Genomic DNA, 14,837 nt, shown 5'->3' on the forward strand with positions numbered 1-14,837 from the left:
AATTTTCAAAAAAAGGTTTTCTTCTACATCTTTTGAAACTGTTTTTTATTTCAACTGAATTATATATTTGAACACTGGAGAACACAAATCAACTTCTTTCCACTTCCAAAAACCTCCAGTTTATCAGTGCATTTAGGCCTCAATTTACACTCATTCTCTTTACGTTTTTTCGACTGAACGCCTTTGACGAAATACTGAACATTTTTCTATTTACGCCTCGTAATTTTCGAATCAACGTTTTTTGTTTTTCTTAAAGCAGAAAATTTTTTAGTTTTATGCCAGAGTGCAATGGAAGTGGAGGTATGACGTGCAGTGCACCACTTCTCTCACCATCAGTCACACGGTCTGCACTGTACTCGTGAGAGGCATTGTCTGACCTTCATTGGTGATATTTTGTGCCAAACTCTCCCAAACCCCCTTCATCACGAGTGGTAAACGACCCTCAAGTTCTCTAGCCAAGACTGCCATGAAAAAGGCTTGTAAAGTTATTAGTTTGGATATTATTACTATTCACGACACCTAAGTACAGTCGAATGCACTAAAGTTGAATGCCTCATCGTCTCAAATTGCTCCACCCATTCCTGCCTGCACATTCCAGGCCTGGACACTCGTTGCATACCACAGATTTTGGTGAACAATGTATGTATTTACTTAAAACATCCATAATTTATTCATTTAAAGATTTATTGAAATTCTTTATTGATTTATTTGGTAATTATGTCTTTAGTATTTATTTACAGGAACTGTATTTACAGAATTTGCTGTCTTTACTGAGGTTGGAGTTTGGTTAGGACCGGAAATTTCTACTTAGGAACACATTTTCAATTTATAGCATTATTCCTGTGAGAAAAATTATTTTCTATTGACATTTTTTCGTTTCACATTCAGTTTTTTAGGAAATCATCTTGAGCATAAATCGAGGAGTCCCTGTACTTGGACAAAATATTGCGCCATTATGTGCCATCTCGACCAACCAAATGTTCCGCTCACGCTCTCAGTGTTGGGGAATATCGAGATTTAGAAAAAAATCACAGCTTGTAGGAAATAAAGATTGTGCTTGGAAAAGCAAGAGTTTGAAAGACCCATTCCTCGTCCTTTTTCTCATGACTGTGTGGATTAAGGTGTTGTGTGAACTTCAAGTCGATACCTCATTTCACTTACTGAAATTGTTCCCTGTCAACACAATGTGCACCTATTGAGGCCATAACCTTGATTATGACTTTAACATAACCTGATGTGCCGAGGCAAGTGAGACAATTCAATGCAGATAGTTCACAGAACCATAAAGACTGCTGAAGATCTGCATGAAATCTGCATGACTTGAGAAGGATTTCAGGCGATGAAAGCTCCTGGAAAGCTCGAGATGTTCTATTTGTTTCTTGAAAGCAGAGTTGCAGAGAACACGCTATATTATTATCAGCAACCTGAGGTCTTGGATGAACTGTTATCCCTGGTATCATCAACTTGCGCTTCTTTGAATGTGGGTTAACTTTGAACTTTGCTGAGGGATTATAGAAGTGTGCACTGAAGCAAGACTATATCAATTTAAACTTAAGACATATTGATATTAATAAATGTGTGTGTGTGTGTGAGTGTGTCTGCATTACTCCAAAACCATGAAACCTCGTAGCCTGAATGCATACAAGAAAACTCCAAGGAAGTGCAAGAGTGAAAATTGGGTGTTACCCCATTTGAAGATAATTAACGGCTCATTTAATTATATCCTTTATCAGGTGCATTTTTGGCCACCTCACTCTCGATTGGGTCTTGAGGGGAATCCAGCGTTCCCTCACTGGGGTCTGAAGCTACCATGTTTTTTGGCCTGATAAACCATGCCTAAACGTGGAACAGGCTGCAATTACTTATTAACGATAAGGCATTTTTTTCACTTTCCTCACTGATTTTATCAAATGCCTGATCATCATACCTATGAATCGCTGGATACATTGCAATGCTTATAAACGCCTGGAGATGCCAGTGTTCGTGGCTTCATTTAATTTCTGCCATAACCTCGAGAATCTCTTAAACTCAGCCGAATTTCAAAATTTAAGCTCCATAATTGAACTTCACAGCATTTCCGACTGCCAACAAAAAAGTGTTAATTTGTCCTATTCGGACGTTTTTGATATTTTGGCCATCTCCGGGAGGTGTGTGTTTAATATGATGGTTCTGTGATTGCTAATCGCTAGCAAAGTGAGCCGTTCCTTATCAACAATTTTGTTGGAGTGCTGAAGCCACTTGGTGAGTGCTCTACAATATTTGCACTGTCACTGAATACTGTATATCGATTGACTTCAAGAATGTTCAGGGTCCACTCACCTGTGATGGCCCCACGTTGTTCTGTTATCACTTCGGCTAAAATAAATACAAATACAAAAAATGACATTTCTTTAGCATTACGGCAGGATAGCCAAGAGGTACACAGGCTTGCTCTGGATTCAAGAGGTAAGCTGTCTTGCCTGGATTCAAATCTCGACCCAGCTATAAATTCTCATCCCAGTATTTCACAGGCAGGGTGATTCAACAATGTGTGTGCCATTGAACTGGATGTCACATCTGCCGGAATCCCCCCTCCTTTTCCCCCCTCCTCTCCTCCCCTCTCACCCCTCCTATCTCTCTCCCCTCTCCCTCTTTGTCTCCCCCCCCCCCATCTCTCTCTCTCACCACTCACCCTCCCACCCCTATCCATATCCCTCTCCCTCCCACCCCATCACTCTCCCTCTCCCTTCCATCCCTAACTCTTTCTCTCCCCCTCTCCCCCCACCCCACTCCCTCTCTCTCCCACCCTCTCACTCTCTCTCCTACCTCTCTCCCTCTCTCTCCCACCCCTCTCCCTCACTTTCCCACCCCTCTCCCTCCCACTCTAACCCTCTCTCTTCCTATCTCCTCCTCCTCTCTCTCATCCCTCTCCTTTCCTCATTCTCTCTATCTCCCCCCACCTCACTCCATCTCTCTCCCACCCCCACCACTCTCCCTCTCCCTCCCACCCCTATCTCTTTCGTTCCCCTCTCCCTCTCCCTCCCACCTCTCTCCCTCTCTCTCCTACCCCTCTCCCTCACTTTCCCACCACTCTCCCTCCCACCCTAACCCTCTCTCGTCCTATCTCCTCCTCCTCTCTCTCTCATCCCTCTCTCTCTCTCTCTCTCTCTCTCTCTCTCTCTCTCTCTCTCTCTCTCTCTCTCTCTCTCTCTCTCTCTCTCTCTCTCTCTCTCTCTCTCTCTCCCCCACCCCACTCTATCTCTCTCTCCCACCCTTCTCCCTCCAATGCCTATCCCCCTCCCTCCGACTCATATCCCTTTCTCATCTCTCTCCAACCCCTCTCTCTCTTTCTCTCCCATCCCTATCACTCTCTTTCATATCCCTATCCCTCTCTCTCTCTCTCATCCCTATCCCTATCCCTCTCTCTCCCACCCCTCTCCCTTTCCACCGCCTCTCCATCCTCTCTCCCTCTCTCCTCTCTCCCTCCTTTCCATCCCCCCTCACTCCCCCTCTTATCCTCTATCCTCCCCCCACCTCCTCTCTCCCTCCCGCCTTAATATTCTCGTCAGCGAAGCGACGGATTGTATTTGCTTGTAATAAATATTGCAAAAAATATGATTGAAAATAAATATTATCTGTTTGATATAGATCACCAAAATATCATTTTAAAATCTTGTTCAAAACTGACCAGCATTTGAAGTACCCCCAGTTGATGGTAACATAGTCATTTCAGTGCAGCATTGTTGTGTATGCTCTGTCTCATGCTTCATATATTGCTGTTTGTTAACATCGGCACTAAAAGTTTGTACTGGTGCTTTGTGATGACTTTGCAACTATTTTGAGTACTGTGAGGTCTGTGAGTCAGTAGCTGCTTCTAATGCCAACATCACCAGATGACTCCCCAGACAACTATTGACAACAAATTTGAACTTAAGTATCATATTCAAATGGCACAATCTAAATATTAATAAAATTCTCATCTTGTGTATATATATATATATATATATATATATATATATATATATATATATATATATATATATATATATATATATATATATATATATATAAATAATATACATATGTGTTTCCAAAATACAGCCAAAATGGCACACAATAGCGCAAAAAATTTCGGCCCACCTTACTCATCATTTGCCTGCGGTGTGCAGTGTCAAGTTTTGTTCAAATCGGGCAACGAAAAAATTATTAAAAATCAATTCACGATTCAATCAAGTACTCTTCGGGAGAATTTGATCAATGCAAACCACCTCAGCAGTATAGTTTGCTGGAGCTATCTTTTTTTTTCTTGAAATGATTTTTTTCATCAACCGCTGTCACAACGGGAACCCAATGGGTTCACGGGTCATCTAGTTAACATTAAAAAGATGCAAAGAGTCACAGAAAAATGAAAACAACCTTTGTTGCAAACATGATATACAGGAAACGCAATCTTGAAGAACACACATTGGCAAGCAGAAGGCTTACAACAGCTGTTAGTGCCCCCCCCCTCTTTGTACTGTTCATTTTGTCCTACTACATCCTGATATATTCAGTGTTCCCACTTTTCCACGAGCCTTGGCTCTATATACAAAAAAAACAAAAAAGTAAAGAAAATTAAATGGAAAGACGTACAGAATAGCAATCAGGATACATATGAGAGCAAGTAGGAAGCTCAAAGGGCACATGTGAAAGCAGGCAGTACATTGGTATTCTGTAATAAATAAAGTTTGTTGTTACAAGCATGAATGGCAAGAAGAAAACTGAACAAAAATAAACAATAATTTAAACTAATAATCTTTGCCTAGTTCTGACACCAAAAGCAAATCAAGCAAGACATTTTAGCAGACTCCTTTCTGTGCTTTTACCACATGCCAACCATTATCCTATTTTAGCTTTGACATCTAACTGGGCTGAAGCTTCCCACACTGGCAAATTTTAAAACTGGAAACAAAACACATTAACAAAAAGCATGAAAAAAGGTTTAAGACACAATTATCCAACAAGGCAAAGTTGCCCAACAACCTTGTCTATGGCCTCTTGGAGTATGAAAATTAGTTCCTACAAATATTACATTTAAAATTTTACTTAACAAGGGCTGGCAGGATAGCTAGAGCTGTAAACACTCGCCTTTGAGCTGTCTTTCACAGCCATAATTATACCCACCATCTCATGGGGTCAGCTGGGGAAAGTTTGGCCCAAGTCTTTCAGGAACTGGCAGTCCCAGCTTGACATTTAACCAAGTCGTTTAGAGAAGGAATTTGGATTTTGGCCTGGGTTCTGGTGATAGCTTTCCTCCTCTTCTTGGTTTGAATCTCGACCCAGCTATTAACTGTCATTCTGGTGTTCCGCAGGCAAGGCGAGGCATCAATGTGTGTGCCGTTCCTCGGATGTACGTTAATCTGGGTGTCCAGTCTTACCAGCATTAGATGGTGGATGTTAAAGATCCCATTTTGTCCTCAGTGAAGAGAAGCGAGTTATTGCCTGCACCCTGAACAAATGAAAAATTCATGTTTTAACTTACTTAGTCGAACTTCAGGCTGGGCCATCCAGTTCTTGAACGACTTGGGCCAATCTTCTAAATGATTAAACCAGTCCAGAGGCTGATGTGGGTGTGTCGCACTGGGATTTCATGTGTATGCTACTTATAAATGGGAAAAGCTGTGGAGGAACTCAGGAAGACTGAAAAGGGCTTAGCTTGTGTAGCTTTATGCAGATTTTGTTGGTTAAAAGGGCAGAAGGGTTATTAATTGTAAAGTCCCCCACCCTCTCTGAATTTCAGACCCATGGAAGGATCTTGAAGTCCACCTCACTCGTGAAGGCCACGTGGAAATTGTGTTGACTAATTTTAAGGGAAAACATAATGACAGATTATGTTTACAACGGGAAAAGTCATAAGGAACACAAAGGTGGGGGAATGGGGCTTACATATGAAAATTTGGAAGGGAAGACGGAGGATTTTTACGAGAACAAACTCGACCCTGACTGTTATACACTTATTACATACACTTATGCTGAACATGCACTCTGAAATAACTATTATAAACTATTCTCCTTTTATCTCTAAAGTCATTCCCATAACAATATATAGTGACCACTTGTAATAATTGTAGATTTTGCTGTCATATTAAAACAACATGCAGCATTCATGGAGTCTTTTGATGAAGTTAACTTCTCTCTAAAGTGGTGGAAAATATTTTTTTAAATGAAATTCTGTGCCGATTTCATTCAATTGTGGTATTGCCCAACTCGTATTATTTGATGTTCATAATAAATGTGGTTTAAGACACAGGAATACAAGTTTGAAAGCTTTGATATACAGGCTAGTCAACAAAGGGCTTGACGTGTATGCAAATGCATGACTGGGTCATTGGGTTACTTTTCTTTGCTGAAGCTACAACCAAGTTTAACAATTACATAAATATGTTGGAGAACATGTACTCCCGCATTTGAAGGACCTGCAACGAGAGGTCATTTACCAAAAGGACAGAGCTCCCTCATACTGGAGTCTGATAGTGTGTGATTTCCTCAATGAGTACTTCAACAATTGATGAACGTTTGCTGGACATACCCCATCTGGATGCTTATTGATGGGGTTCTGTGAGAGACATGGTGTACCGAATGATGGTTACCGATATTATGGATCTGAGGAAGAGGAATATGGCTGCAATCTTGACCATAAATGGAGGAATACTGAACCGATCCTGGAAGGAGATCGAGTATCGCATTGACATGTTGTGTGAGACAAGGGATGCTCACATAGAAGTGTACTGATGATGATCTTGATAAATCGTGAAAATAAAACGATGAGAAATGTTCTTTCACATGCAACAAATTGCATCGTTATATCCAATTTTATTCATTTTTTGTTACGCTTTGAATTTGGAACGGAAATTTGTGGACACCATCTTTATGTACACGTACAAGACTTGGGCCAAAAACCTTCCCATGACCACCACTCTACCACAGTTACACCACCTCTCCTCTGACATGACAATCACACCACCTTCCCTTTCTTACATTCCAAGTACCACTATATCTCCACCCTCTGTTTCCTACATATATATTTCCACCACTGCTCCAGCACAACTATACCACCTCCCTTTACTTTTCTTCCAATTTCCACCACAATCAAATACCACCTCCCTTTTTACAATGTAATCACACTACCTCTCCACTACAACCAAACCACTTTCCATTTTCTGATATTCCAATCACCACCACTCCTTCACCACAGACACCCCACCACCATTACACAACGTACACTTTTCTATCTTCCTATCAACTTCACCACTCCATCATAATGACACCACCTCCCTTTTCCGCCCTCCTAATCATCACAACCCTTTCATTCCTCGACCACAAACACCACAACTGCCCACATCCCCTTTTATGCTTTACCATCGTGACTAATGCTCTACCATAATCACACCACCTTTCCTTCCCTACCTTCTATTTACCACCTCCCTTCCACCACAATCATACCAGTACAATCCCTTTTCTTCCATTGCAATCATCCCCCCTCCCCACCCTCCTCCCACAACTACACCGCTTCCCTGATCTCCCCCTCCCCAACCTGTAACTCTTATTTTCATGTTTCAGATGCTTTTAATAAAGAGATTTACAACGATCAGTTGATACAAAGAAGCATTTGATGTAAAATGTAATAATGTAGTTAACTTAAATTTGTTTATTTAAATTCATACTCAAAGTGGAGCAGAATGGGGGGGAATATAACGATAAATGGAGTGATGGGGGGGGGGAAAGAGGATGAACCTTTGACTCATGATTATGAGTACTTATCAGTGTAAACAGAGAGGTTTCGAGGAATTCCGCTGTGAAGCACCATGAGCCATCTCTTGGTGGAGTACCAGTACTCAGAATTTTGATGTTTCAGGTGAAGAAGGCCGATTGGGGATAGAAGTAGACAAAATGAATCACCAGACTGTTATTTCTCAGACAGAGGGTCTCATGGCAAAAACCTCCATGTACAATATATGAATCGTCATATTTCATCTGATGTGTGGGTTCAAGCAAGGAATGCATGGCCAAATTTCCATCATAGTTGTGAATGTAATTGATAAATTTGTCGATAAATAAACAGATAAATAAATGGATAAATAAATAAACAAACAAACAAACATCCCCTTGGTTCATGTGATGGAGACTAAGTGTTGTACATAGATTCATACATCAAGAATGCAGAGCATTGAGTGAGTCAGCTTGGTATGCAGTGGGTCATTTGTGGATTCAAGTGGAAACTCACTGATGCATTCCGACGTGTCGTTCGATCTGTAATACCCGAGGGGACACACTTCGTAACACCTTCCCATATGCAGATAGTATCCAACCAGGCACTTCATACAGAACGTGCTGCTGAAACAGGACTCGCAGTGGTCTATCCTGCATTCTGTGAGAGGAGGAGGAGAGGCAACAATGAGCTGCAAATTACATCAGGGAATTTAAGAGAAAGTGCTATCTGTGTCATATATATATATATATATATATATATATATATATATATATATATATATATATATATATATATATATATATATATATATATATATATCTTCTTCTTCTTCTTTCGGCTGCTCCCGTTAGGGGTCGCCACAGCGGATCATCCATTATGATCCGCATAGTGATTTGGCACATGTTTTACGCCGGATGCCCTTCCTGACGCAACCCTGGTCGCCTCTTGCGACACATGTATGTATATATATATATATACATACATATACAGACAGATATAAGTTGCACTGCTTGAGGATACAATTTCCACTGCACTGCCAAGAATTTTGACCCAAACATGCAGAGCATTCTAAAGTGAGGCTCGGTGCAGTTCCAAAAACACGTGGCTGTGATTTTTGCACACCCCGCACACATACCAACTCACGTGAAAGCCTGACCCATGATTGCTTCCTGACATGATGAAACCACACAACGTGAGAAACAATCAGTGTCTTGGTGGAATGGAAGTTAATTCTTCAAACAAACTATTGTTTGTCAGTTGCACTTTTGGGTCATCTGTTTATTACATTTGCAAGGGATGAAGAGGGTCTGGAGTGGTCAGAAAAGGAGGTGGGTTACATTACGGTGATGTGAAGGCAGAGAGGGGAAAATGGGTTGGAGAGAAAGAAAAAGTGTGAGTGTGGGGAAGACAAATGTGAGACGAAGAGGGGAGAAATCACTCCATGTATTCCATGGTAGCTCTGTATGATCACTCTGTAAGGGTCACATCAAATGTATGCACTTTCTTGGGTAAAGTCGAAAGCTTGAACATCTTGAAGGGTAAACTCTCGAACCAGTCTCCTTCTACCAAGTCATGGTGGCACCTTATCAAGGTATCCTTTTCTGGTGCTCCACCACAAACTCTCCCTCAAATCAAATGGCATGGCAGATTCAGCTCGAGCTAATTAGACAGAATGTCTCAACCCGGTTTTTGCCTCCAAATCTTCTGCTCCCAACCCATTAACCATATTATCCCCTCATCACCGCTAACTAATGGAGTTTGTGTCCTTCTCGCAGGATAGGTCTGAGAAAATTCTGTTCAATCGTGATACTGATTCAGTGAAAGGCCAAGGTGGCATTAGTGCACATGTTCACAAATTCTGCTCTGCTGCTCTTGATTCTCATCAATCTGAGTTAAACACACTTTCCTTCTATTCTAATATCCACCACCAGCTATGTTAGCCACATTGCATCTGCCTGAATCTCAGGAAATATTACTCTTGGTGACAAGAAGAGTCAAAAAGAGATGCCAACAACTATGGACCAGTGAACTTACTTTCAATTATCAGCAATGTTATTATATCCATTTTTGCTGTGACATCAAACATTTCCAGGTCTTTTCAAACTGCTTGAACTCTGACCATCGGTTTGGATTCTGTCCTGGTCAAAGAACTCTGGACATGCTTCTGTTCTTCTCTCAGTAATGGTTGTGAGGTGAGGTCAGGTATGGGAGCATGTGCTGGAGCAGCGCATCGCTGCATCCACTTTCCACCGGTACTCCAGCGGGCTCCATCTGGCGATCCTCAGGGAGATGCCTGGCCCCATCTTCTTGAGATGCTGATCAACCTGCTGCAACCAAGAGGCACATGGTCAGCCCATTGGTCTCCTCAACTCACGAGGCTCCCTGGCTGAGAGAATCTGGTGAGCATGATCAGCGTCAGAAAAACGAGCCACATGTACAAACAGCCGCAGCTGACACTCACAGACTATGCAGGTAACAAATTTCATTTGAGTCTCTCTCAGCAACTGCTCATTGGACACAAACTCCACCCAGTGATTGCCAAGGATTCTGCAAAGAGACCTGGTACCAAAGGAATTAAGTGTATGTCTCAGATCCCTGGTCAGAGTCCAAGTCTCCCATCCATAGAGCAAGACTGGAAGCACAAATGACCTGAAGACTCTGACTTTCGTCCTCCTGCACAGGTACCGGCAGCCACACACCCCATTATCCAGTGAATGCATGACTCCCCAGGCCCGACCCAGACGTCTATTGACCTCTGGCTCAATGCCAGCAGAGACATGAATATCACTGCCATGGTAACTGAATCTCTTTGTGACCTGAACATCCTCACCACAAACAGGCACAGACAGGATAGTAGCATCCAACATGTCATTAAAAGCATGGATCTTAGTTTTGACCCAAGAAACCCGTAATCCCAGCGGCTCCGACTCCTCATTCAGCACCTCGAGGGCTCCCAAAAGGATATCTAGAGTCTCTGCAAAGATGACTGCGTCATCTGTGAAATCAAGGTCAGAGATATTGACATTCCCAAACGATGCACCGCAGCTTCATCTCTCCGACATCCTCCCCAGAATCCAGTCCATACGAGCACTGAAAAGTGTGGGGGCCAGTACACACCCCTGATGAACTCCAGTAACAACTGGAAATACATCAGAGATTGTACCACCACATCTCACAGCACTCTCAGTACCGGAGTATAGTTCAGACATCAGAGTGGTTCGTTTTGGTGGCACCCTACAAAGATAAAGTGAAAGAGTAAAAGAGATGAATGATATAAAGAGATGAATGATATAAAGAGTAAAAAAGATAAAGATATAAAAGAAAAAGCAAGAAATACATTGAATAAAGAGAAATGTGAAGTAGTAGAAAGAAGTGTGAAAGACACAAAGAACAAAGATGTCAGGAAAAACCCGGATTAAATCGGTTTCAGCAGAAGATGGGCTGAAACAAATGATGTGTCAGAAATGAAAAGTATCAATGCACTTCCGTGTGCAGATCATTCTTGTTGTCATTAGAATTGGCATCTGATCTCCAGCCTGAACAGTCTGATGGAAAAGTTGGAAATTTTGCAGAAAATGTTAAGTGAAAAGCCAGGCCCATTGAGTACACAGAGTCATGGAAATCTGTGTGAACAGTGCTCTGGTATTATTAAATATGAAATAATTCACTTTAAATACAACCATGAAAAATAATTCTGGGCTAAGAACAGACGTCAATTCAAAATATATTGCACCAACAATGCCCGTTACAGATTCATACCTTCATGGCATCAATTTACGTCTACTCTGACTACAACGACTACGACTACTACGACGCCGACTTCTCTCATGACCCCAATTATTTTCACCTTCTTGTGGAGTTGGCTGGGAAAAGGTTTTGACCAAGGACTTTCATGACTCGGTTGGTCAGGCCAAGCACAAGACAGGATATTAAGTTGTGTAGGAATTTGTAATTTGCTTAGAGTGGCGTTGATAACTCGCCGACTCTTCATGAAAAACACTGGGATCTAACATCAACCAACGAAGACAACAGTGGGTGGGTCTTCCAAATGAAGTCCTTCTAATGGATGGCACACAAGTTGATGAATCAGCCTGCAAGCAAAACACCAGGATGACAGTATATACCTGTATCAAGATTCGAACCCAGGTGAGACAGCTCAAAGGTGAGTGCACATAACTCAAAGCTATTCTTCTCACTCCTCATGCCATCACTTTGTATGTGAACTTTAAGACGCATCATGATTTAATTGTTGCCATTCTCGGAAAACTTAAAATGATTTCCCCAAAATGCCAACAACAACAGCTAAACCCTGGATAAGCTTTTGGTCCGAGAAATGAAAGAGGATATTCATTCTAATGTTGAATATTGCATTTTGCTGAAGACTTCCGAATACTAAGGCCAGAATGCAGAGGAAGAAACTGCTCTGATAGATTCTGACAAACTATGTACTGAGCTTGAGAACTCCAGGAATTCTCAGGAGTCTGTGGCAGCCAGAGAGAGGCAAGGTCGGACAATTTTACATTGTTTTTCACAATATTCTTCTGAACCTCACATCTTGTTTGGCTTTAAACTGTTGTCTGCAGTTACATGCTTGCACACGTTGTAATATTAATTTCGTATTCAATTGTGCACTAAGCACCCAGGTTGGCCTCTTTGGCGGTAGTGGTTATGGTTCAATGATGGTTGAGCCTGATTTGCACTCGTACATTCAACAAAGTATCAGGCAAGTGGTAAATGTTTCGGTGGCTACAAACCAGTGGGCATGGTGGTGGCCCATTGGTGAGGGCCAAAGACTGGAATTTTAGAGATGGTTGGCTTAAATACAGGTAAGTATGGGTTAAAAACCCAGCTGGCTGCCGAATGAACTTCAAGGTGGAGATTATCTGTGTGCTCCATCTGGACTGGTCTCCATGTGATGCTGTTCCTCTCATTGTGGTTGATTATTTTTGATTCCCTTCCCTTACCACATGAGGTCGTTCTAAATGATTAATGATCCTACACTTCTGTACTTGCAGCAGAATTTATTTTTATTCTGGACAGGTTGCCATCCTGCTACAAGATGTGGAAATCTCTTTCGGGTTCGAATCTTGAAGGTTCAATCTTAAAGCAAACTAAGGCTTTACCGGCTCAACCACCAAGCCACCCATGATGGTGAGATCCAAGCTTCAAATCAAATGTACTGGACGGTGCAACACCCCCTCCACTCCCATCTCTTGTTTGTTTGTGTATTGTGCCATCCTAATCAAATAGAAAACCAAATACTGCATTGGAGTCATCAGAAGGAACCCGAAGAGGTAAAGAGCAAAGAAGGAGTCATCAGGAGTAAACTGGATAGGATTCGGGTTTCGGCCGCTACTCCTTTCCCTCAAACTCAACCAGGTACAGCATAATAGCAATGACTAAATCTTTCTCTTCTCTTCTCTTCTCTTCTCTTCTCTTCTCTTCTCTTCTCTTCTCTTCTCTTCTCTTCTCTTCTCTTCTCTCTCTCTCTCTCTCTCTTCTCTCTCTCTCTCTCTCTCTCTCTCTCTCTCTCTCTCTCTCTCTCTCTCTCTCTCTCTCCCAACATGGACCAACTTTTAACCACCCATTGCAACTCTCTTCCTCATACATGGCAATTTAAATTGTCACCATGCCAATATGGAACTCAAAATGACATAATCCACCCCAGAATGCTTGATGTACATGTGCAGAACCCCTTAGCAGCAAAATTGATTTGAACATGGTTCCATATTTTGTGTGCGGGAGAAGAGGATTGTGAACTAAAATGGCTCACAAACTATCTTTAAAAAAGCCAAAAATACTTGGAAAAGTACTTGAGAGAAAGGGAAGTGCCTCTCTGTACAGCAAAAGAGTTGGAGAACTTTCTTAGCTCACCCGAAGGACTGATATCTTGCAGCTATCCGCAACGCAAAAACCCCCAATGATGTGGGCTGGTGCAAGGCCTGAAGGATCGCAGACAGATGCGTTCTACCTAAACCTAAATTACCTAAATGTTCTACCGAAACGTTCTACTTAAATCTAAATGGATCGCTACCATTGAATGGACTTTCAACCTTGCAGGAGTACCTCCTGTGAACATGGCAGGATTGGTGATTTGTGTAATCGATGTCTGCAATTGGAAAGATGATGCCGTGCATCATTACCCACAGAGCAATGGCTACCGATTCTGACAAAGGACATTATCGCAACATAAAAATACAGAAATCTTGTAACGGCTATATTTAGGTGAGAGCAAGGTGTACCAGGCAGACTTCCCTGAGGGAGACAGTATCTGGTTTGGGTGCTTCTTAACAGCAATGGAGCTTGGTGTTGGTTTAACAGTTAAGTTGGCTGGCTGAAGATCTTTGTGAAGATCTTAGGGTTCTGAGTTCAGGCCCCTGTTGTGGGTTGACTGGATAATAGGCTAACAAGCCTGTTATCCTTCTGGGGTCAGCAAAATGAGTTCCAGCTTCCTGGGATAATAAACCATTTGAGTATCATGTGTCAGAGTGGTGACCTGTCCAGGACTATACTCCTTAGCCAATGAAACTTCCTCAAAAACCCTATCCACCTTACAGTGTGAAGGGAATGGTTATTATTATTTTTTTATTATTATTATTATTATTAGTAGTAGTATTATTATTAGTGTTTAACAGCGATGGGAATGTCATATCTGGGGCCTGTGAATGCATAAGGTCATTTATAATCAACTTTTAAAATGATGATATTTACTATTAACCATGTTGGAAAAGGAGGGGGTTGGGGGGGGGTGGAAGTGGGAGCTGTGGGAGTTGTAAATATGTATATTATTTGTTTGATTCCAGGGCCAGAATATAAATCATTCTATCCTTTTGTATCTATTGCTAAAATGAGAAGTGTGTGTGTGTGTGTGTGTGTGTGTGTGTGTGTGTGTGTGTGTGTGTGTGTGTGTGTGTGTGTGTGTGTGTGTGTGTGTGTGTGTGTGTGTGTGTGTGTGTGTGTGTGTCAGGAAATGGTAGGAACTCGACAACTCTCATCCACTGATATTTCTCATTATTTCCTATGTAGTATTTCCGACTTTCGTGGGTCTGATTTTCATCCAAGAACACAACAATTATTGTTAACCATTTTGAAATTACCACATCTAAAT

General features: G+C 41.8%; 1 protein-coding gene across 3 annotated transcripts in view; it reads right to left on the reverse strand.

Annotated features, from left to right (window-relative positions):
* Positions 1 to 14,837, reverse strand: part of LOC147020145 (R-spondin-2-like) — a 76,295-nt gene that overhangs the window by 8,770 nt on the left and 52,688 nt on the right. For all 3 annotated transcript variants that reach the window (XM_085895191.1, XM_085895192.1, XM_085895193.1), the window contains exon 5: positions 8,243 to 8,386. In XM_085895191.1, coding sequence (XP_085751317.1) covers positions 8,243 to 8,386 — 144 coding nt within the window. The remainder of the gene's footprint in view (positions 1 to 8,242; positions 8,387 to 14,837) is intronic.

Source organism: Eptatretus burgeri, chromosome 9 (genome assembly GCF_056783735.1).
Source record: "Eptatretus burgeri isolate ZD-2024b chromosome 9, Ebu_testis_v1, whole genome shotgun sequence".
In the NCBI taxonomy this organism is placed as follows: domain Eukaryota; kingdom Metazoa; phylum Chordata; class Myxini; order Myxiniformes; family Myxinidae; genus Eptatretus; species Eptatretus burgeri.